At 37.2% G+C, this 23,319-nt stretch overlaps 2 protein-coding genes across 3 annotated transcripts in view; one reads left to right on the top strand and one right to left on the bottom strand.

The window, feature by feature from the left end:
* gemin5 (gem (nuclear organelle) associated protein 5) overlaps positions 1–12,489 on the top strand; it is a 28,005-nt gene extending 15,516 nt beyond the window's left edge. The window contains exons 16-28 of one of the 2 annotated variants that reach the window (XM_084136276.1): positions 894–1,109; positions 1,252–1,368; positions 1,861–1,983; positions 3,881–3,976; positions 4,089–4,226; positions 5,114–5,261; positions 5,354–5,473; positions 6,781–6,991; positions 7,382–7,636; positions 9,501–9,663; positions 10,005–10,419; positions 10,495–10,573; positions 11,759–12,489. In XM_084136276.1, coding sequence (XP_083992402.1) covers positions 894–1,109; positions 1,252–1,368; positions 1,861–1,983; positions 3,881–3,976; positions 4,089–4,226; positions 5,114–5,261; positions 5,354–5,473; positions 6,781–6,991; positions 7,382–7,636; positions 9,501–9,663; positions 10,005–10,419; positions 10,495–10,573; positions 11,759–11,929 — 2,252 coding nt within the window. In that variant the 3' untranslated portion in view covers positions 11,930–12,489. The remainder of the gene's footprint in view (positions 1–893; positions 1,110–1,251; positions 1,369–1,860; positions 1,984–3,880; positions 3,977–4,088; positions 4,227–5,113; positions 5,262–5,353; positions 5,474–6,780; positions 6,992–7,381; positions 7,637–9,500; positions 9,664–10,004; positions 10,420–10,494; positions 10,574–11,758) is intronic. The other variant, XM_084136277.1, reaches the window with a different exon arrangement.
* A 1,314-nt stretch (positions 12,490–13,803) lies between these two features.
* On the bottom strand, positions 13,804–21,691 carry cnot8 (CCR4-NOT transcription complex, subunit 8). Its single transcript, XM_084136279.1, has 7 exons — positions 21,590–21,691; positions 20,696–20,889; positions 19,737–19,930; positions 18,822–18,983; positions 14,873–15,017; positions 14,690–14,800; positions 13,804–14,605 (listed from the first exon to the last, which is right to left on the bottom strand). The coding sequence occupies exons 2-7, from the start codon at positions 20,810–20,812 to the stop codon at positions 14,477–14,479; spliced, it is 858 nt and encodes a 285-aa protein (XP_083992405.1). The 5' UTR covers positions 20,813–20,889; positions 21,590–21,691; the 3' UTR covers positions 13,804–14,476.
* Between the last annotated feature and the right edge of the window lie 1,628 nt (positions 21,692–23,319).

Here is a 23,319-nt window from a genome sequence, read left to right as displayed (position 1 = left end):
GTCAACTTTATCTTTGCAGCCGACACTGACACAGAAAACATTAGTTTATTAATAAACAATTAAATGTCTCATGCACAATCATTCATTTTGCCGGTTCTTTGTGGTGCGGAATAGGCAATATATTACGAAAATGCTCATTATGGTTTAGTATTCTCTCCCATATATATTTCAGTAATTAAATTAATATAAATATGCGATTAGACTATTGCACGGGCAGCCCTTTCACATATTTTCGAACCAGCATGTCACATAGGACTTTCTGGGTTGAGCGAGCGGCGCTGATCAGAATGAACGAGCGGAGCGGAATCTTCATAAAGGCGCTCTCCGCTCTGGAGGAAATATTACCACTCCGCTCACATGCTCTGGTGTGAGAAAATGTGTAGGCATATCTTATTCTGTCGTCTGAGAGTTGATTGACAGCTTTTAAATGCGTTATTGACAGCGTCACCCTCTGGTTACTTGAACGCGTCACCACCGCATCAGCACCGAAAACATGGGGATTTTTTAAAAGACAATAATCACACAACCTATTCGATATTCTATAATAAAATCAACTATTCGAATATTCGAAAATCGTGACTCATCCCTATTTTATATCACGCAATTCTGAGATAAAAAGTCGCAATTACCTTTTTTATTCTGTGGCGGAAACAAGCTAAATAATTGCAGTAAGCTTTGTTACTTTTGAAATGAAAGTCTGAGCTTTCAAATTCTGTCAGGTTTAATCACAAAATTCAAACCATAAATGTAATTTTGTCACTCTTTAATGTGGCATCGCTGTAGTGCCTAAGTTCAAGCATGTGAACCAATCATTTCTTCCACTTTACTACTAGACCATGACATGAACATGAATAAACGTCAAAATACGCATACTTTGATGTTTTCATCAACAGGTAAAAAACGTGTTGAGATAGAGAAAAAGAGAGGACCTCAGAAAAAGCCCAAGAAGAAAAAGAAGGCGCCAGGAAAAGGAGGGATGAAGGCGGAAGAAAGTGAATTAGCTTTAGGTGAAGAAATGAAAGGGACAGCAGGCAGCGGAGCAGAAGAGGGCCAGTCTGACAATGACGAAGAGGAAGAGAAGGAGAACACAGACGCTCCTTCCGTCACGGGTAACGGCCCGTCTTTCTCTCTTTCATCTCTCGCTGTCTCTTCCGCTTCCTCTCGCTTTTGTGATTCCAGCGCCGTCTTTGAAATGTCACTCCGGCTGTCTGGGTGTTGTGTGATGAATAACCTTTATCATTGGGGTCACAGGCTGGTCCAGAGAGAGCAGTGTGGACACGCGTGGCACTGAGAGGGTTCAGAATGGAGAAAAGTTCATCCATGCAGTTAGAAGGGAGGTCAAAGAGGAGAAGAAAAGAGAGAAATCAGGTCGGTCTCTGCCTTAATGTGTGCAGTCAATATTTTCTTCTTTCCCACTTGGATGTCTTTAACTACTGTGTACTTGCGTCAAAAAACAATTGTTGGGTACAATGTACTCATAGTTTAGCTGTTATTGATGTGGGATAAAGATTCTTTTTGAACGTATCATGCAAAAAAAAAAACATTATTAGTTACAAAATGCTCCAAAATGAATGACCTCTCATTCCATAATAATTGCGGCTGGATGCTCTATTGCTTGGCAACTGTAATAGCAATTATTATTAACAGTAAAAAGTTGATTTTTCTCATATGACTTAGTATTATTTATTATTATTAATTAACAAGTTAATCAATTAATACATTTAAATGAATAAATAATGAAATAACTTGGGTCTTTAAAAACCTATGGTGTTTGTTTGTCGTCATCGACATCAAACCTGCTTTGAGAAAACAGAAACATTGTAAAAGCTCTTACGTTATATCATTTGTTGTTCATTTTAGATCTGTCTTTAAAAAAGAGAAAGCCTCGCTCCATTCTCCCGCTCAGTACTTCTATGGATCACCGACCCAAAGAGGAACTTCAGCAAGACTGTCTGACGCTCGCTGCTGTGAGACACTCGCATGGTAAGTCAGGAGCTTAAAAACATGTAGAAACATTAAAGGCTCATTCACAACAAGAACGATAACGGTCAAGATACCTACACGGCTCCAGACTGCGACCAAATGGTCAAATTTGGGACCTTTTTTCTCGCTGGTGTGACTAAATTTTGTTAGAGTTTGCACTGGTGCGACCACCACGATGCCCAACTAATAAAAGCTGCCATTTCTGTTGCATATGAGAAACATCAAATAGCAAACGAAAGCATAAAGAAACCGTGCTTCATGTTTGAGCTGCGCAGCGTGGAGAGTTTATCAGCTTTTCGTAGTTTATACTAGACAGCGCATCGCGAGCTCACAACAGTTTTACTCGTGGACCGATCTCAATCACATGACACCGTTACTACACAGCGCTGGGTGATCCAGTGAGAAAGTGTTTGGATTCACAGCAGTATTAATAACATTACTGCAAGATCTAAAGAGAAACATTCAAATTCAGTGCAGAATTCTCTGTTATTAACCATATCAGGTCAAATAGTGCTGACCTGGAAACCAGGAGAAACATTGTACCATAAACTTATGAGTTATGAAAGGCTTTTCAGTCCACAAATGTAGTAACGCTAACTGTAACCATGGTATATTGTGGCAGAAATAGTCGAATGTTTTTACTGTATTCATTCAGGGTTCGTACAACCTTTTAAGAGTGAAATTCAAGCACTTTTCAAGGACTTTCAAGTGCTTCACACTTTTTCCAGCACTTCAAGGCTCTAAATATTATCCAATTTAAGTGTTCATTTTTATTTTTAGTCATCACATTAAAAATATCTATAAAAAATCAGTTTTTTACATGTTACTTCTGTTAATAAAAGTTAATTTGATCAGCATCTCAACTCAAGCTCAGTGCTTTACTGTCAAATGTGCATTTCTGAGAAATAGACATGTAATATTATTAGTTACTGCACTTGTGTATGTAAAACAGTAGTCATTTTATGATTAATTACCTTTATGATTGAAAATCTCACCGCACTACCAAATCAGGTGCTGGTGCCACCATCTGTAGAACTTAGTGGCACCGGTGCTACTGCTCTTAAATGTTAGTCAGGGGCCCTGAACTATAACTATATTAGCATCCACACCAGCGGATGAAATTGTTCTGTTTATTATAAGCGCGCTGCACTTGTGTCATTTGCCACTTTAAATGCTCCAGCTCTCAAAGCAGGATGGATTCTGATTTCTTTCTGGCTGTTAATGTTGTTAAAAAAATCATTCTGGAAGCGATTCCAATGATATTGTTCCTCTTTGCTGTTATTGTTATAGTTGTGGTGTGGACTCTGCTATTCTTTTATATTTAGAATGATGTTTATATATATTTATATTTGTCATTTCAGTATCATTATAATTATCGTCCTTGGTGTGAGCGGGCCTTAAGAAACTAGGTCTGCTAAATCAATAATTAAAAAATAAATCTCTGAAATGTTTACTATGGTATAATGATGCAGTTGTCCTGCTGAGATGCTTTCTGTCGCAGAAAAGGCAGATGAAATGGAACAAGAGTAATTGGATGATATATGTGAACTTTCTGAAACATCATTAACAAAAATTGTAAATGTTGTTTTGGTCATGTACCAAAGTAATACCATGGGATTCTATTATTTACTTTGGACTTTCATGTTCTGTTAAAAAAATGTGTGGTCTGTATGAAAAGCATTAAGTCTTTCTTACCCCAAACATTTGAATGGTAGAATGGTAGGTTTATGAATATGGAAATTACATTTATGGTATCAGATGGTATTATCGCTGCAGTACAAGCTTTTCTTCTCATGTAGATCAATGAGGAATTTAAAGATTTAAACTTCTGCAATGACAAAATGAGAGTAAATATGTGGTCATCAATAGCGCATTTCCTTTCCCTTCTGCTCCTCAGGGCAAAGCGGAGCTTGTGTTCCAGGATCTGGAGATCATATTCAGCTCGGCCTGTTCACGGACAGGGATGCCCTCTACAGGATGTTTCAGGAGGAAGGTGAGTCGGGCCCAGTGCGGTGTCAATATCTGCTCGGATGCTGAAGATCTGAGGTGAATCGGGCATCACTGATTTGGAAGCAGTGTTAAGTTCATTGTGGTGTTTTGAACAGAGGAGAGCCACATGGAGGCTGGTCATTATGACTCAATGGTGTATCTGAGGCTGTGGAAAGGAGACGTGATTGGAGCAATAAATGTTGCTGTGGAGAAAGGAGAGCTGACTGACCACCTCCTCAGTTTAGCTCCAATGGGTGAGACGTTTTCTGGTATTATGACTGCTGAACACATTTTTAGTTCAAAATTGTATAATTTAATTATACTAGTATTATGATTATTTTTGTATATTATTGTTTTACTTCAAAATACTTACTAATACTTACTAAGAAAAATATAAATGTTATGAAATTATTTTATAATTATTTTTTTTAATTATTTTTTTAATATATTTATATAAATGGGTTTTTTTTTTTTTTTTTTTTTAACGTCATGCAGAAAATGTTGTGGGGTAAAAAAATTCAAGGTGGTGTTACTGTCCAGAGATTGTAAAAAAAGAAAAAAGTTCTGAAGGAACATTTTCTTGGAAAAATGCTTAAAGTCCCCCTGTGGTGAAAGTCAAGCTTTTACTGTTGATGATATGTCTATGTGGTGTTTTTAATATGCCAACACCAATAAGCCAAAGACAGTCTCAAAAACGTGGTTTGAAATCGCTGGTGTTCCTGATGTCACAAACTACCTTGTAACCAATCAGGTCAACCTGTGATCATCAACTAGTGGATCTCTGAGCTAGTGCGAGTGAGTGGATGCGGGCCTAATTTGCATATTCATAGAACTGTGTATACTAAATGAGTAGGTGTAGTTACATCCAAGCTATTTTAAGGCATGAAGAAATGTTTCTTTCAAGGAAAAAACGCTTAAATATGTCATTTTGGTGATCAAATATGAGTTTTAGGGGATACAATTATTTAATCTTTTATAATTTCATATTGGCCAGTCAGTGTGGTGTATTGTCTTGCATGTGACAGGAAAATCATAGAAAAACAAGTTTTGTGTAGGTTTTTAAATGTCTAGTAGAAAAACCCCAAAAAGATTTCTCCTTTTCTCCTGGACATCTTTATTTGTCATTGACCCTCTCTCTCAGCGGGCTACCAGGTGTGGGCCAGGACTGTAGAGGCGTATGTGAAGCAGCTCTGCCACCAAGAGCAGTTCCTCAAAGCAGCGTCACATCTCGTCTCCATCCATAAACTCTATGAGGCCATCAACCTTCTGAAGGGCCACCAGTTCTACCGGTTAGAAACATCACAATAAGCGGTTGTTTGTCATGTTAATGGTGTTTGGCCTGAGTTGAAGGTTCACGTTTGTTTTTGCAATAAATCTTCAGCGAGGCCATCGCTTTAGCCAGAGCCAGACTCCAGCCAGAGGACCCTGTGCTGAAGGATCTGTACATGAGCTGGGCTGCAGTGCTGGAGAAGGATGGCCATTATGCTACTGCAGCAAAATGGTGAGTGAAAACACATTAGCATATATATAGTGTATATGTATACTGTGACCTCTTACATGTCAAAAGATCAAGGAAAATTTGATTTCTCAATTCATGATCCCTTTAAATGGTCTGGGGGTTTTTTTTATAGGGCGAAATGAATTATGCATGCAAAATGTTGGGCTGCTTAATATTACATTTTTGGTAATAAAGTTAATGATTTAAAATGTACTTTCTACAATTAAAGGGATAGTTCACCCAAAAATGAAAATTCTGTCAACCCTTACTCATGTCATTCCAAACCTGTATGCATTTCTTTCTTCTAACCACAAAAGAAGATATTTTGACTAATGTTATAACTAATGCCGAGTTCACACTGCACGATTTTCAAAGTAGTCGGGTCACTGTTCTTTTCACACCGCACGACTATCTGGGGTAGCATTCAGTTCACACTGTGTTCACACTGCACGATGGATCGGCGACTGGAGGTTTCACACTGCATGACTTTACAAAAGAAAGAATATAAATAAACAGTTTATGCTGGAGGAAATGGTTGGGGAGACGAGGGGAGCAAGGATCGTGTGTTCTGCAAAGAGAGTTGGGGGTAAATAAATCATTTTGCAATGTACTGCTGGTCAAGCTAATGTTTGTGCTTTGTTTCTGTTTGATATAATTGTAAATGTATCTATTAAAATACTGATATTCTGGTCTATAACTCCTCCCCGAACTTCTCGCTGTCCTGTATCTTGCTCTCTCATTGGCTGTAGGTCATCGCCGTTGTAGTTTTCAGTCAGAACACATTCACACCGCAGGATTTAGATTCTCTCAGATCGCGTCTTTGATTATTCACACTGCGTGATTCTCACTCGCTTTGAACGAGCACCGATTTGCCTTTGATTTCGGGGATTTGTCGGCGATCTCACAAAACTTGGCGGCGAGCGAAAATCGGGCCTCGGCATTAACAGGTTCAGTTCCCATTGACTTCCACTGTATGCACAAAAAAATCCAATGGAAGTCAATGAGAACCGAAACTGTTTAGTTACTAACATTCTTCAAAATATATTCTTTTGTGTTCAGCAGAAGAAAGAAATACATACAGTTTGGAACGATATGAGGGTGAGAAAATGATGACAGAACATTTATTTTTGGCTGAACTATCCCTTTAACTGGATCTCAGTCAACATGTATATACCATATCATAATATTGTATGTATAATATTGTGGTATTGCTATATACAGTCAATGGGGTAATATAATTGAAACTGACTAAAGATTATTTTTTTTATTTTTTTTGACTGACCAAAGTATTTTCTTCCTTCACCTGCCAGTTACCTCGCCGCAGACTCGAGCTTTGATGCAGCTAAAGTCATTGCCAAGAAAGGGGATGTGATGTCGCTGAAGACAGCGGCTAATCTGGCGTGGGTATCAGGAGAAAGTGAGCTCGCACATTCTCTCTCTCTGAGGTGCGCCAAAGACTTGATGCTTTCCCAGGACTGGGCCACAGCACAGGAAGTCCTGAGGACGCAAGACTCGCTTTTGGTTTGTTTCCAGCTGTTGGTTTTTAGATATACATGTATATTCAATAAATTAGTAAGCTAAACTGGCACTGATATAAATTCTTTTACGGTTTTATAAGGGAAGAAAAATATATTTTCAAGTGTTGTCTTTTAGTGGATTTTGTAGATCACCAATAAACTTTTTTTTTTTTAGGCAAGAACAATATAAAAGACAATAAAATATCTAATATATGATGAATTATTAATATTATTATTACTATGAATATTGTGTTGTCTAACCAACAATTAGCCATTATTAAATCTACTTTATTCTAAGGTTGCCTTTTGCTCCCTATAGCATATTCATTGTAAGTATAGAAACATTATCAGTGTTCAGTGTACCGAAAGCATCTTTCTCTCCTCTTCTTCACAGGGTCACAGACTGATGTTCTGTGTTAATGAGATCCTCACTCAAAGACTGGCAGATACAGATGTGGTCACCTGGACCGCGGCTTCTTCGCACACCTGGTCTAAGCCCTGTGAGGAGAACGTTCTCTCCGCGGTGCACAGAGTGTGGCAGAGCGAGTTTGGAGTGGCGGCTGTTGACCTGGTCAAAGTGAAAACACTTCATCAACAGCTGAGAGCCGTCGAGAATCCTCCTGCCACCACTAGTGTTCCCATGAAGCAAGTATGTGTGAAATTAAGATGCCAACGGATCTACTTGACACTGTTGACAGATGAATAATATAATATAATATAATATAATATAATATAATATAATATAATATATTTAATGAAATACATAGACAAAATGGATGATAATATTGAGCTGAGCAACATCTGTATATAATACAGATGTGCCATATCATACCTGCAATATGGCTCTATATAAGCACTGCTGTGATTTATGGCTCTATATAAGCACGGCTGTGATTTATGGCTCTATATAAGCACGGCTGGGATTTATGGCTTTATATAAGCACTGTGATTTATGGCTCTATATAAGCACTGCTGTTATTTATGGCTCTATATAAGCACTGCTGTTATTTATGGCTCTATATAAGCACTGCTGTTATTTATGGCTCTATATAAGCACTGCTGTGATTTATGGCTTTATATAAGCACTGCTGTGATTTATGGCTCTATATAAGCACTGCTGTTATACAAGCACTGCTGTGATTTATGGCTTTATATAAGCACTGTGATTTATGGCTCTATATAAGCACTGCTGTGATTTATGGCTCTATATAAGCACTGTGATTTATGGCTCTATATAAGCACTGCTGTGATTTATGGCTCTATATAAGCACTGCTGTGATTTATGGCTCTATATAAGCACTGCTGGGATGTATGGCTCTATATAAGCACTGCTGTGATTTATGGCTTTATATAAGCAATGCTGTGATTTATGGCTCTATATAAGCACTGCTGTGATTTATGGCTCTATATAAGCATGGCTGTTATTTATGGCTCTATATAAGCATGGCTGTTATTTATGGCTCTATATAAGCACTGCTGTGATTTATGGCTCTATATAAGCACTGCTGGGATGTATGGCTCTATATAAGCACTGCTGTGATTTATGGCTTTATATAAGCAATGCTGTGATTTATGGCTCTATATAAGCAATGCTGTGATTTATGGCTCTATATAAGCAATGCTGTGATTTATGGCTCTATATAAGCATGGCTGTTATTTATGGCTCTATAAAAGCACTGCTGTGATTTATGGCTCTATATAAGCATGGCTGTTATTTATGGCTCTATATAAGCACTGCTGTTATTTATGGCTTTATATAAGCACTGCTGTGATTTATGGCTTTATATAAGCACTGCTGGGATTTGTGGATCTAAGCACTGCTGGGATTTATGGCTCTATATAAGCACTGCTGTGATTTATGGCTCTATATAAGCACGGCTGTGATTTATGGCTCTATATAAGCACGGCTGTGATTTATGGCTCTATATAAGCACGGCTGTGATTTATGGCTCTATATAAGCACTGCTGTGATTTATGGCTCTATATAAGCATGGCTGTTATTTATGGCTCTATATAAGCACTGCTGTGATTTATGGCTTTATATAAGCACTGCTGGGATTTGTGGATCTATATAAGCACTGCTGGGATTTATGGCTCTATATAAGCACTGCTGGGATTTATGGCTCTATATAAGCACGGCTGTGATTTATGGCTCTATATAAGCACTGCTGGGATTTATGGATCTATATAAACACTGCTGGGATCTATGGCTCTATATAAGCACTGCTTAATCTTTGAATCACGATGCAGTAATAGACCATAATCCAATATAGTCTATTGACATTTCTCTGACATCATTCATCACATACGCGCTTCTCGCACTAGTGTAAAATTGTGGAGGGAGGCGAAACACAAAAGCGAGTAATAAAAAACTGCACCCACTATTTTAACATTTACAGTATGTGAGCTTGAGCGTGCGCATGAGTGTGTGTGCACGCGTGCTCTTTTATGAGAAGTTTGTTTGCTGTCATCGTCAAATTTACAAATCTTCCGCTCATTTTGTTATTCCTCAGCTCTTATCTCACATTTCATTGGACGTGACACTGTGTGCTTTGAGTCAGCTGTTGTGCGATTGGCCGTCTACTCTAGAGGAGCTACTGCAAGCTCTGAGTCGAGGCTCAGAGGCGGGACACTTCACGCTGATGGCGGAGATGTGCCAGCTGCTTTTACCACAAGGTGAGGTACACGACCCACATGTACACTGAACACCAAAATATAATCAATCCAAGTGAACTTTTAAGTCGGCATGAACCGGAATTCGTGATCGTTTTTTTTTTCCCTATCATGACTACACTTCCCTATCCCTAACCTTACACTTCTATTGAAAGTAACCTAAATTGAACAGAAAATATATTAATATTGAATATCAGTATATTATTCTTAATTAAGTTCTATACAACAGTATCAGATTTAACAGGTTTATTTTTTAACCAATTATCCAAATAATGTATAGTCCTACGGTGGCCGAAATTTTGGTACATCCCTAATTCAAATCTTTCATGTCCTTTTTGTTGCAGGTTTGGAGTCGGTGGCACTTTACAAACAGAAACTAAACCCAAGTGATGAGAGGAGCTTGATGATTTGTCAAAGCGTGGAGGCTTTTGTCTGTTATCAGCTCATGTATCAGAAATGGTGGAACTGCAGTGATGAGACTTCAGCTTTGACCAATAACACCATCAGCAACGGTCACCGTTTAACGGAGAACAACCACAACGAAGATGAAGCAGACTGTAACGGAGAAGCTCAATCTGAAGGCGCTTTCTCTGAGGGCTTCTGGAACGTTCTTCTCTCTGAACCTCATGCCAATCTTCAGGCCACCCAGAGAGCCATAGCAGAGATTCAGAAGAGAGTGACGAGCCTGATTCAGCAGCACAGCCAGTGTAAAGAGACTTCTCAATCTGAAACTTCAGAGGAACACGCTAGTGGAAACAGGTATTTCTGATGCTGTATCTTTGATTCAGGTGCTTCAAAGAAACGTCTAACAGCTCTTTTTTTGTCTCTCTTTAGCAGTGAATCGCTCTCTACACTGACTGCCCAGGTTGCTGAACACCATAAAGTGCTCACTGCCATTCCTGAGCAGCTCAGAGTAAGTTACTCAGTTTTCTTAAAGGGACAGTTCACCCAAAAAATGAAAGTTCTATCATCATTTACTCAAAATCAAGTCGTTCTAAACCTGTATGAGTTTCTTTCTTCTGCTGAACACAAAAGAAGATATTTTGAAGAATATAGGTAACCAGACAGTTGATGGACCCCATTGACTTCCATAGTATGGGAAAAATGCTATGGAAGTCAATGGGGAGCATGAACTGTCTGGTAACTGACATTCCTTTGTGTTCAACAGAAGAAAGAAAATCATACAGGTTTGGAACGACTTGATTTAGAGTAAATGATGACAGAACTTTTATTTTTGGGTGAACTGTCCCTTTAACCCCGTAATGCCTGACATATAAAATGATAGTCAGAAAAAGTTTGCATATGTGTTTTTTGTTGAGTATCAAATTTGATACAGCAGGCTTTTATGGCTCATTAAGTATGATATAGGAGAAAATGGAGATCATACGAGTAGAAAAACAACACCTCAAATTTATTAAACGGAGCAAAAATATGCAATTTGGAGCAGTTGCTGATATACAGTAGTCAAATCAAATTATTCAAATAATTTTGAATACCTGGTCTTGTCTTAGGACAACTTTGATGGACTTTTTTTGATCCACTTCAAATGTTGACTACTGTATGTCCAAAAAGTAAGAAAGATGAAATTCTGATAGCTTGAAATGTAAATCTGATGCACAAAAATAAACATTCCTCAAATGCCTTATGTATTATATATGATACTCACATATGATGAATAATCAAGTAAACCTAAGTTGCTGCAGTGTAACTGTTCATCTTGAAATATTACTAACAATATAAAACAATATTCTTACTTTTACTTTATAAAAATCGGTAAGGATTTCACAACAAAATACTAAAAGACCTTCTACTTGAATTATAAACTATGAATCAGATGATAGAAGGTATGTAGTAAATTGCGTACAAGTTTTTTTCAGAAATGTTTTAAACATTTTGACAATTTGGAGGCCTTAGAAATTTGTGTCTCAAATATGATTGAGGCTAAGTTTCCTATTGTTCAGAGTTTGGCTGTTTAGCTTAAATTATGGGGGCAAAAAGGATCTTTCTCTATTGACAGCCATTCAAGAGCAGCCTTGTATTCTGAGCAAATTGATTTCATTTCGTGATCGATTTTTTTCTTTTTTCTCTCTTATTTTAGAAATACCCATTTCCGGATGTCATGGAATGTTGCATCGTCTTTCTGCACATGGAAAAACAGTTTACTCTGTTTCCACAGCACATCTGTGCCGAAGCCACGACTTTGTTGCGCAAATACGGAACTACAGAATCGCTCTGTAAAGCCTGGCAGAGACTGACACTGTCCAAATAGCACTATGCAGTTACTTTTGTTTGATATGTAAAATGCAATTAGTTGTTTGATATGTAAAATTCACTTGACTTATGTCTGTAATAAAACAAATTCTCCCAGTTTACTTTTTTTATTGAAGCAATCGATTCTATTTGACCAAACGACCCCCGTTGACTTAAAATGTTTATTTGAAGCACCCCCTAATATTTTAAATTAATATTTCAATAATTTAAAACATTTGCATGTTCACAGATCTTTGATGTCAGTTGTCACATGACATGCTTTTTTATTTTAAAATTCTTTTGACACTTTTGTGATGCATTGATTTATATAAAAAAGATATATATTTTAATCAATATTAAGTCAAGTTTAAAAAGTGTAAATGTTAAATCATAACGAAACAAGTAGCAACAAACGAAAAAGGAAAAAATAGTAGTTTGGGACTTGGTTTTATCCTTCAGTTGTTGATTGGCTGGAGGCAGATCTGAATGCGAGCTTGTAAGAAAGGGGCGGGGTTTAATTAGACTAAGTGATTGAAGTTTAGCAAACATGATACATCATCATAGAGAAGTCTGATGCTCAAAAAAAAAAAAAAACATGCATGGATGAATCATAAAAAAAAAAGCATGTAGGGCTATTTTATCAATAATCGCCTTAAGAATATCACAATATCTGATTATATTGTCTACCTGATAGCAACGTTAACATAGGAATAAAGAAATAATATACATTTTAGGCAAATTTACAAAAGGATAAATGATGTTTGATAGGGAACACATCTCCAAAGCATTTAAATATAGTCGCATTACAGAGACACAAGTTGCCATTTAAGGCAAATAAAACACAGATTAGGCTAATTAAAGTTACAAAAGTTATTCTGTCAAGTTCAGTGAGTGATTTTCTTAGGTTAACATTAATGCTGGCAGCAGGTATAGCTGTCAATGTACGGATACAATAGGCCTATACTGTTTTTCTTTCTCAAATGTTTACATTTACAAAACTATTTACGAGGATATTTTGACATAATTGTATTTGTCTGTGCACTATATGAGGCGCAGCACTATATGAGGCGCAGCACAGAAAACAGCTCGCATGCAGAACTCTTTGGCGCTTGAATATCAAGATTTGGAATTGATTTTCTATTCCCAATCCTACTAACGAACTAGCGAACCTGCTTACGGTCCTGTGGGATTGTGGGAAAACACCCACCAAAAATAAGCCTTCCAACTTTAAAGGAATGTTTCACCCAAAAATGATCTGGTTATTTACTTACCTCAAGACCATGCATGTGACTTTCTTTTCTCACCCGAAGAGAAATTAAGGTTTCGAAATTAATGTTTTCATGTAATGTAAGTGAATGGTGCCGAACAGACAATTTTTGACGGTCCACAATTTAATATTTATACGGCTTCAAAGGGCTCCACCCGACGAATAAAGGTCTTTAACGCAACCATCAGTCATTTTCAAAAAAAAATTAACTAGTAATTTATTTATTTATAATAAAGTATATGAATAATGCTGTGCTAATTGATGATCGTAAACGTGCTTCGCAGAGCTGGACCAAAGGTGAGCGTTTGTAGAATACATATTTTTTTTTAAAATGACTGATCGTTTTGCTAGAGAACACCCTTATTTGTCAGCTGGGGTAGTGAAGACCCCTTTGAAGCTGCCGAAATAAGGATTTTGGACTGTCAAAAACGGTCTACGTTGGGCACCATTCACCGGCGTTAAATGGACAAAAAATCCTCCAATGTTTTCCTCTAAAATCTTAATTTCTCTTCAGCTGAAGAAAGAAATCTTAATTTAAAATTTTGGGTTAATTATTCCTTTACAAGGCTGTAAACAAAGGGTCAGTTTTCAGTACACATGCCTTGTAATTGGACATGACACCACTGTGGCGATAGAAAACATTTTAATACACAACTGCCTCGAACAACAGATACAATAAAAACACGTACCACAAACAGTCGAGATCGTGTGACGAACAAATTTAAAACGGTTACATAGGACCAGTGGACTCGTGTTCTCAAAGATTGCCCCAAACCTCAATCTAAAATGTATTTATTACAAGAAAAATGCTTAAAGATAGCAATTTCTTTTGAAAGTTTTGATTTTAATATACATACATGCTGGCTTATTTTAAAAACACAACCCCAAAGTCACGTGTTCCAACGTTGAGAAGGCATTTCCTCTTATCTCAGTGATGATTAAATCTCGAGCCTTTCCAGAAAATATCAAAACATTTCTAAAAAGGACTGAGCATATTAAAATGCCTGGAGTCTCGTAAGCAGTAAGATACACAAGCGCTGGTCCCATGCTTAAAACGATGGTGTTTTTAATACTGTAAAACAAAAGATAAAATTTTCAAAAAAGCAGCCGATGGGAAGAACAGGAGCACATCTAGAGTCCTGGAACGTCGTGGTGTGATGGACTACAGAGCAGAACAGAATCGGAGATTAGCTTGTTTGCATTTCCCAAAGTCCCTTTAGAATGCATGAATCATTTGAAATCATCTTTGTAAAGAACAATGCTGGGATTAAAACAAGTGCGTCATCCACTTGAGTTTAGTCAGTGCTTGTTGTTGGCTTCCTCCTGCGAGGAATTGGAGATTCCGTTCTGACTTTGAGTGGAACCGGATCCCAGGCCATAGAGTCGCCCACAGTACTTGGCATCGTCGATGTTGTCTTCAAAAAACAGCTGAGGAAATAAAACACCACAGCAGAATTAATGATCGGCTAAGATTCCCAGCATCCTCTATGGTCTCGTTTAGAAAATATGAACCTCTTTCATGCGGAAGAAAGCCATTCCAGTGAGCAGCGAGTCTGAGCCGGCCTGATGCTGCCTGCCGATCCTTTTTAGCTCCAGCTGGTCCGCAACCTCCTGAAGTCCACCCTAAACGGAGCAAAACTCACTGATCATCTTTACCAATGACAATCGCAACACGGGTTACAGCGCTTGACATACCTTAAGGTTTTTGCAGCTCTTCATAAGATATTTGACGTCGTAAATGGCCGGGAAGAAAAGGTTTAAGATCTGAAAGAACTCGTGTTCCTCTTCTGGCAGCCGGGTGTCTGTGAGGAGCTTCACCAGGTATCCGAAATCATAGCCACTAATGAGGACAGAGAGAACATAAAAAACCTTTAGATGTCACTAGGGACCAGATTTACCAAACAGGGCAAATTAGCGTGAGAACGAATTCCCCAAAAAGCACAGATGTCTACTGATCTGCTGATGAGCAAATTAAAGAACACAGACGCAGCCGGATCGTTTCCATAATGAGCGACGCAATCTAACAAGAGCAGCGCAAATTAGCGTCTGGTTTAAGACATGCTTAAATAATGGCGAAAATACCAGTAAATTGACTATCGTAAATCACCTTGCGTGATTCATTTAAATACTCTCCTCCCATAAATGTTGCGTCTGAAAGGGAAACTCCTATAAACGCATATGCAATATGGTCAGCTGCAAAAATAACCCTTTATGTGTCTTTAGTATCCGGACAGTAGTTTAACGCCAAAAGAGGGTTTGCGCTGGAAAGCTGTTAGTAAATCTGTCCCTAGATGTGCCATTCAACAAGTCATGTTTTTTTAATCATCTGAAACGCGCTGTGACGTATTCCAAAGCAATTTGTACAATGCAATTAATGTCAAGTGTGCAAATTTGCTGAATGAGCAGTTTATTTTACAGCACATTTTCAACACGCCGGTAGTTTTGGTTTAAATTAATTAATTTAGACTTGGTGTTTTTAATACACAGGGTTCCCACAACTTGGTTAACTTCAAATTCAAGGACCTTTCAAGGACTTTCCAGGTCCAATACCCTCAAATTCAAGGACTTAATGTGGGGACACGTTTGCTGTTGTTGAGGTACCATTATAGTAGTTTTGTGCTCTTGATTGTCATGGCAACGTACAACACAAAGTACCTCACGCGGAAAACACTAAACGTAACGCGTAAATGAGCGTAACTAATGTAAATCAAGCAAGCTAGTATGCATAGGCCACAAAGTATTGGTGAAATAACACATTAGCGGACCGGAGGGAATAATATGGAATTTTTTCCAGAAAACTTCTTGCACAAAATAAATTCAAGCACTTTCAAGGACCTGTATGTATGTATGTTTATTTTCAAAAACTTTCCAGGGCCTTGAATTTTTGTTTTCAGATTCACAAACTTTCAAGGATTTCAAGGACCCGTGGGAACCCTGAATACAAGTTTATGATGAATATCACTCTAATTTGTTTTGCACTTGTATTTCTGTTCTGAATACCATTAAATTTCAAGGATTTGTTTTGGTGTGAGGGAAAGTAAAATACATGTTTGTTTTATTTACTGGTTTATTACATTATTTCTGTATGTAATAAAAAAAAGTGTCACTTGTACACCGATGTGACTGTTTTTTTCTCTCAGTAATGCAATATTGACATGGTTCGTATTATTTTTCGTCAGTCTTCTGATCTCACTGACTCTCCTACTACAAGTGTGCTCATCTTAATATTTTCAAAAATATTTTTAAATAATTTACCTTAAAGTTTTTACATAAATATTATGAATTATTCATTCATTCATCTTTCGTCCTTTGAACGCAATCTAACCTGCTGCCATCTGTCATTGGTGTTGGTCACTTTAAGACCAAATGCACAGATCTAATAAACTGATACGCATCCAGCCCATTTACATTCACTGAAGACATAAACAACTGTTTATGAAAACCTTGTGTGTATTTGACAGTTTAAGCGCAATAAGACAACACAACTCGCGCTCCCGTCACAGGCTTTTAGTGTGCACGTGCTACGGCTGTTCAGCTTATGTCAGAACAACGTGCGAAGAAACAGTTTAACTCTTGACACATAAGAGGTCATTGTGCTAAAACAATGTCCTGTAAGTTTTAGAACTCAAAACTTCCTCGGTTAGTACAAAAACAGCTTTTATTGCTCAAAAAACGACTCAATTTTAATTATTAATAATTTTAATAATTCCCGCAGGTCTCGCGCTTATATACGGGAAATTCCCTCAAACGTTTATTTTTGCTTCAGCATTTATGGGGTTAATGCGTTGGATTATCGGAAGAAAGCACTTAGATCAAAACCATAACAAAAGCAGCATTCTCTAAACCATTCACTGAAATCCTGAATACAAGCTTCAGTGAGCGACATCTTCTGTTTTGTCATCAGTAAGACAAGTTTCATTTTATTTAAAACACTAAAACACTTTTAAATGACAATGTAGGCTATATGTTTTTCACTTTATTGAATAGGATGAACTATGAATAGCCTTCAAGAACGACAGTATTACAAACAATGGCACATTCATTCATAATTACACAAATCACCGCAAGTCATTTTTCAATTATAACTGTGGTAACTCAGTACTTAAGCTTTATAAGTCTTGGTTGTGGCAAATAAAATTTATGTAAAATGCATAAATGTTACACACTATTAGCAAATGTTTCAACTATGTAACAAGAGCTTTTTCAACATCAAACACGTGTAATTGTACTGAGAAAATTATTTCTAATATGCAAAACTGTTACCCAATCATAGCAGTGGGCGTTTACTTCCAAGTCTTGAATGTCTCAAAATCAGGATAGAAAATAGCTTATTCTAAATTAGGATGTTTTTTGACATAAAAATCTTGATAACATAAGTGGAGTAGGGCTGCAACTAACGATTATTTTGATAATCGGCTAATCTGTCGATTATTTTCCCGATTAATCGGATGAAAACAAAGATTATTATACATTAAAATTTATTTTAATCCATTATTTTAAACAATATTATTCCACATCCTGCACAATGCTGTCCTCCAAACAAAAATGCCAGTGGTGAAAATGTGCCTATATAAGCTATGCTGACATTATAAGCAAAAAAGGTTAAAATATAAACATTGCATTCCAAACCTAAAAACAACATTGCTTACTATTTACAATCAGATATTAAAGCGACTAAATGAAAAATGACACTAAACAAAAACAAAATGTTAACTTCTATGAGGCATGAAGAACACACACATTCACTCGTCTGAACAGTTATATTACATTAATGTGCTATTTGAAAAAAGGTGCCTTTGCTGTTACTGCTCTCATAAATATGATTACTTGTGTTACATGCAGAATTTTAAACCTACACTTAATTTCTAACAAAAAAAAAAATTAGAATTTATTCTGTTTGACGCGACTAATCGATAATCAAATTCGTTGACGATTATTTTCATTACCTATAACAATCAATTTTATCAATTAGTTGTTGCAGCCCTGAGCGGACCCCAGAGAACATTATAAAAAAAGAAAAAAAAAGAAATGCAGTTCATTACCCCTTTAACTTTTGTGATGGCAAAGAACGTCAATGTCACGTGTGTTGCTAAACATGTGATGTGAATGTTGGACAGTACGTTGGGACGGCGGCGCCAGAACTGCAACTGAGAGAATGTGTGCTGTAGCACGATAGCTACAATGTTGACAATGGACTTTTTTGCACCTCAAATTTGACCCAAAAAAGCAGTGAAGCATTTTTGTTAAGAAATAATACAGGTGAAACTCAAAAAATTTGAATATCGTGCAAAAGTTATAATTTTGATGATTATGGCTTACAGCTTATGAAAACGCCAAATTCAAAATCTCAGAAAATGTGAATATTACATGAAATCAATTTAAAAAAAAAAGATTTTAAATACAGAAATGTCAGCCCTCTGAAAAGTATAAATCATGCATATGTGTATATAGTTTATATACTATATCGTTTATATAATATATACTATTACTAAATATATTAGTTTCACCTTTTAATTTGAATTACTGAAATACATGAACTTTTGCACGATATTCAAATTTTTCGAGTTTCACCTGTAATTGTCATTATATGTTTAATAAATCGATAGATTGGAGTCCGGCAGAGATTGATGGATTTCTCTATTACCTGTGAAAGGAGAGCCACTTGACATTTTCACACAGCACCAGGCCTGACGTCATCAGGAGCTCTGCGAAGTAGAGTGTGTCGATGCCCTCCTCCTCGTGCTTCTTAAACTGCAGCCCAGAGTTCTGGAGGAGATCTATGGAGTCCTGGGAGTACATGTCCTCTCTGCAAAACACAGGACCAAACATTACTGGCTCAGGCTAAATCTGTAAAACACTCTGGCCTTGTTTACACCTGGTATTAAGATGTGTTTTGGTCGTTCTTATCACAACCAGACGAGGGAGACACGTTCCTGTTCACACCTGGTGTTTTAATCTGTCTCTTGTCCACTTTCAACCGTTTCTGTCCTGATTTCTTCAAGGGGAGGGTTTATGAGTGGGAAATTTGTGTTTTTTCAGATCTTTTGATCAAATAAGCTTGCGCAATTTATATGTGAACACAAACATACGGAGAGCAGCAGCTTTCATTTCTGTTCTGACAGCCGCAAGACCAGCCGAACACTGAGTGTGTGTTAGAAATCAGGAGTGGTGAGAGAACATTGAGCTTGGTATGTTTTTCGTCTTCAAACCAAGGTTGGGTCTCCATCCGACAAAGTTTAAATCCCATCTGGCTAGAGCGCTTCCCATTATGTTTACGCATTAGGTCAACATGCAGAGAGGAGGTCTTTTGAGGCTGTGTGAACACATTCGACGACATGAGCGTTTACACTACGAAAGCAATCCAGTCGAATTTGTTTTCGACTCCCTCTGGAAGTGTCCGAAAGTGGACAAGCTCAAAGTTTTAGACCAGTATTTAGCATCGTCCACTTGTGATCTGATCGACCAAAATGCATCTTAATACCAGGTGTAAACAAGGCCTCTGACACAAATATCAACATAAGAGATGAGAAGGGTTAAGCAAGTAATGCTGGACACCTACGTCAGATTGAACTTGAAGTTGAACTGCCACGTTGTGGTTCCAGGCGGGTAGTCTCCCTCTTCATTCATAAACGTCAAACCCAGCTGGATGATTTTTAAAAGGTCCACGTTGCACCTCAGGAGCTGGTACTGATAGTCAACCGTACTGCGAAACTCTCCAATGGGACGAACCACAACACCAGGGAACTCTGTGTCCTGAGGATCCAAAGCACAAATATGGTAAAGCTGAATTTCCAGCATCATTACTCCAGTCTTCAGTGTCACATGATCCTTCAGAAATCATTCTAATATGCTGATGTGATGCTCAAGAAACATTTCCGTTTTTGCTGCTATATATTTTATCTAGGATGCATTAAATTAATCAAACGTTTTAAATCAAAGCATTTATAATATTACAAAAGATTTCTATTGCAAATACATGCTGTTCTTTTGAACTTTTTTTCATCAAAGAATCCTGAAAAAATATTTTTTTTATCATGGTTTCCACAAAAATATTAAGCAACAAACGGTTTTCAAATCTGAAAATAAGAACTATTATTAATAATTGAGCACCAGTAATAATAATTGAGCATCAAATCATCATATTAGAATGATTTCTGAAGGATCGTGTGACTGAAGACTGGAGCAATGATGCTGAAAACTCAGCTTTGCATCACAGGAATAAATCACATTTAAATAGTTATTTTAAATTGTAATAATATCTTACAATATTACTGTTTTTTATATTTTTGATTGATACATAAATGTAACATTGGTGAGCAGAAGAAACCAAGAATCTTACCAACTCCAAGCTGTTAAATAGTAGTGTATAATATTAACAAAAATGTGCTATTTGACCGGTAACGTTGTCTCAATTATCATTTTAAAGTTATTATAGGACATTTTCCCACATCATTAGTAGAATAGCAACACAGGCACACAGGCGCGCGCGCGCACACACACACACACACACACACACACCATGGCGATGTAGTTGTAGTTTTGAATGATCTGTCGGATCTTCCTCATCTCCTCCTCCACATTGCTGGCCCAGACCTCACAGATAATTTGACTGGTATCTGCAAGTGCGGCTGGCATGATGATGATGATGATGAAGGCCGAGGAACTGATCGAGTATCCCAGCGATCCTGAAGCTCTCACACGCAAAAGAAACTCTGCCAGGAAGAGCAATTGAGTTATCATGGCATTAATTATGATGATTCATCACTCATGAGCAAGGAAATATTTAAAAAAGTACATGAATATTAATGAAAGACTGATGAATATTAATAAGTGTTTGTTAACTCAATCAAATGACTAGCAACTAGAATCTTCAATTTGAATCTTATCAGGGAATGTATAGTTAATTGACTTTCAAAGTTGACATAAGACTGAAGTAAGTTAGGTGAATATTAAATGAAATGTATTAGTGAATATTAATCTCATGCACAACGTTTCCAGACCCAAACAAACTACTAGCAAACTCGGTTATCATTTATTCAAAATGTAAGGCTCGTCATAGGCGTGGAAATACTAAAATAACCATATAACAATATATTAATTAAATGTTCACTAACATTAACGTTTTAAGTCTAATCTAGATAACTTAACTCTAACCATTCACAGGGCTAGTATGTAATAGCAATTTTTTTATTAAATAATTTGATTATACATCTTATTTGTTCATTAAAGAAGTAAAAAAAAAAATAACCATGATTTTGGTGCAAGGGTTTGATATTAGCTTAAAACGCTAGCTTCTGTTAGTCTGCTGCCGCCAAACACGCTGACAAACAACATCTCCATTCCAGCCAGAGTATGAGACGCTACTAAACAAATACCATACGGAGTAACACAACGTTTCAGACGACTATTTACCTGGCAGGTTGTTAGGTGTTCTTCCGTAGATGTAGAAGCCGCTGTGCAGCTAGCAGTAGCAGCGACTCTAAACACACAGCGCGCTGCTTCCGGTCCAGCGGGATTGTGGGAAAATACCCGCCAAAACTATAGCCTTTCAGTCGTTGGCAGTAGAAAAAAAAACAGTCACAAAATTATTTATATTAAATATTTTGTATATCCTAAATACACAGACGCACGATAGATATAAAGTTTTGATTTTTTTTTTTTTTTTACATAATAATAGTAATATATTGTATTCTTTACATTTACATAGTTAAAATGTTTTAAAGCGACAGTTCACCCAAAAACGAAAATTCGATCAATTACTCGCGCTCAAGTTGTTTCAAGCCTGTATGAGTTTCTTTCTTCTGTTGACCACAAAATATATTTTAAAGAATGACGGTAACCAGACATTTCATGGCATTGACTTCCATGGTATTTGTCTGGTTACCAACATTCTTTAATATCTTCTTTTGTAGCCTGGTTAAAACCAGACCATTCTCAGCAGTAACAGAGTTATGGTCTGGCAAAGCTCCATAGACAAATCATTTCCAAAGGGGCGTCACCAACAGACGTCGCTCAAATGCCTCTGGGCGCAGTTGGATAGACCTAAAACCAATCAGAGCGATCGTCATCGTGTAAAGCCATATGCTGCGTCCCAAAGTTACACTACGCCATAAAAGTATGTACTCTTTTTGTGAAGAAAAGGTATTTACTTTTGAATGTGTAGCAAAAAAGTAGGCAAGCTTTGGGACATACTACTTCGTCATCTTTATCGGACGGATCTGTCGCGTGCATCCTGTCACTTAAACTGCCCTGTCAATCATCGTGTCACAGTTAAAATCCTCTATTAAATCTAATTTAATTTCCTACCGTTTCGGAGAGAAATGTAGAAGCACGTTCATCTGCCAGTGGGTCTTTTATGGAGACTGTCCTCATGTGTTTGCAATTTGAATATAATAATGCATTTAAAAGTTGAACGACGTCGCTCAAATGCCTCTGGGCGCAATTGGATAGACCTAAAACCAATCAGAGTGATCGTCATTGTGTAAGCCCGCCTCAACGTTTCTGATTGGTGCCGCGATTTCGACGGCATGGAAATGGGCTTGAATGAGCTCTTTGCCAGACCACTTCTCGAGCAAATCTGAATTTGCCGGAAGTTGTCTGGGTTTTCCCAGGCTGCTACTTTTGTGTTCAACAGAAGAAATTGGGTTGGAGTAAATTATGACAGATTTTTCATTTTTGGGTGAACTGTCCCTTTAAATTAAACTTGGATATAATGCAAGAGGTTGTGTGAGTGTTTGTCATTCATCTATGAGCAAGTTGGACCAACTATTATGCTTATATATATATATATATATATATAGACCATTCTTGAGAATCAGTGTCATTTGTGTCCTGTGTTTTTATAGCATAAATTGAATCATTTGCTGAAAATGCCCCATATGTAGTCTTCTTTCTGATATTTTATTGTTAGTAACTGCACATAATAGTTGGAATGAGAAGAAAACTGATTGGCCTCGATCTCAATACAGATAAATCTTTTAGGAATGTGAGAGTAAAAACACAAACACACACAAAACATTATAAAGATTAGAAGAAAGGAACTTTTTATATTTGTTGTGAAACTACAAAACATACTCTTGTGCTGGTGATATATTTACAATTCTGGTTGACAGTACAGTGTCGATGATAAAATTCACAGCTTT

This window comes from Abramis brama, assembly GCF_963993115.1.
Source record: "Abramis brama genome assembly, chromosome: 15".
Taxonomy (NCBI): Eukaryota; Metazoa; Chordata; class Actinopteri; order Cypriniformes; family Leuciscidae; genus Abramis; species Abramis brama.
This window is presented reverse-complemented; position numbering and strand designations above follow the sequence as displayed.

What these genes read in the sequence shown, in the direction of transcription:
- cnot8 (XM_084136279.1), bottom strand. Translation starts at nt 20,812, where the DNA reads ATGCCAGCCGCACTTGCAGATACCAGTCAAATTATCTGTGAGGTCTGG. An exon ending in ACTACAACTACATCGCCATG is followed by an intron (nt 19,931 to 20,695) that starts GTGTGTGTGTGT and finishes TTGGATCCTCAG; the next exon opens with GACACAGAGTTCCCTGGTGT. An exon ending in AACTTCAAGTTCAATCTGAC is followed by an intron (nt 18,984 to 19,736) that starts GTAGGTGTCCAG and finishes TGTGTTTTGCAG; the next exon opens with AGAGGACATGTACTCCCAGG.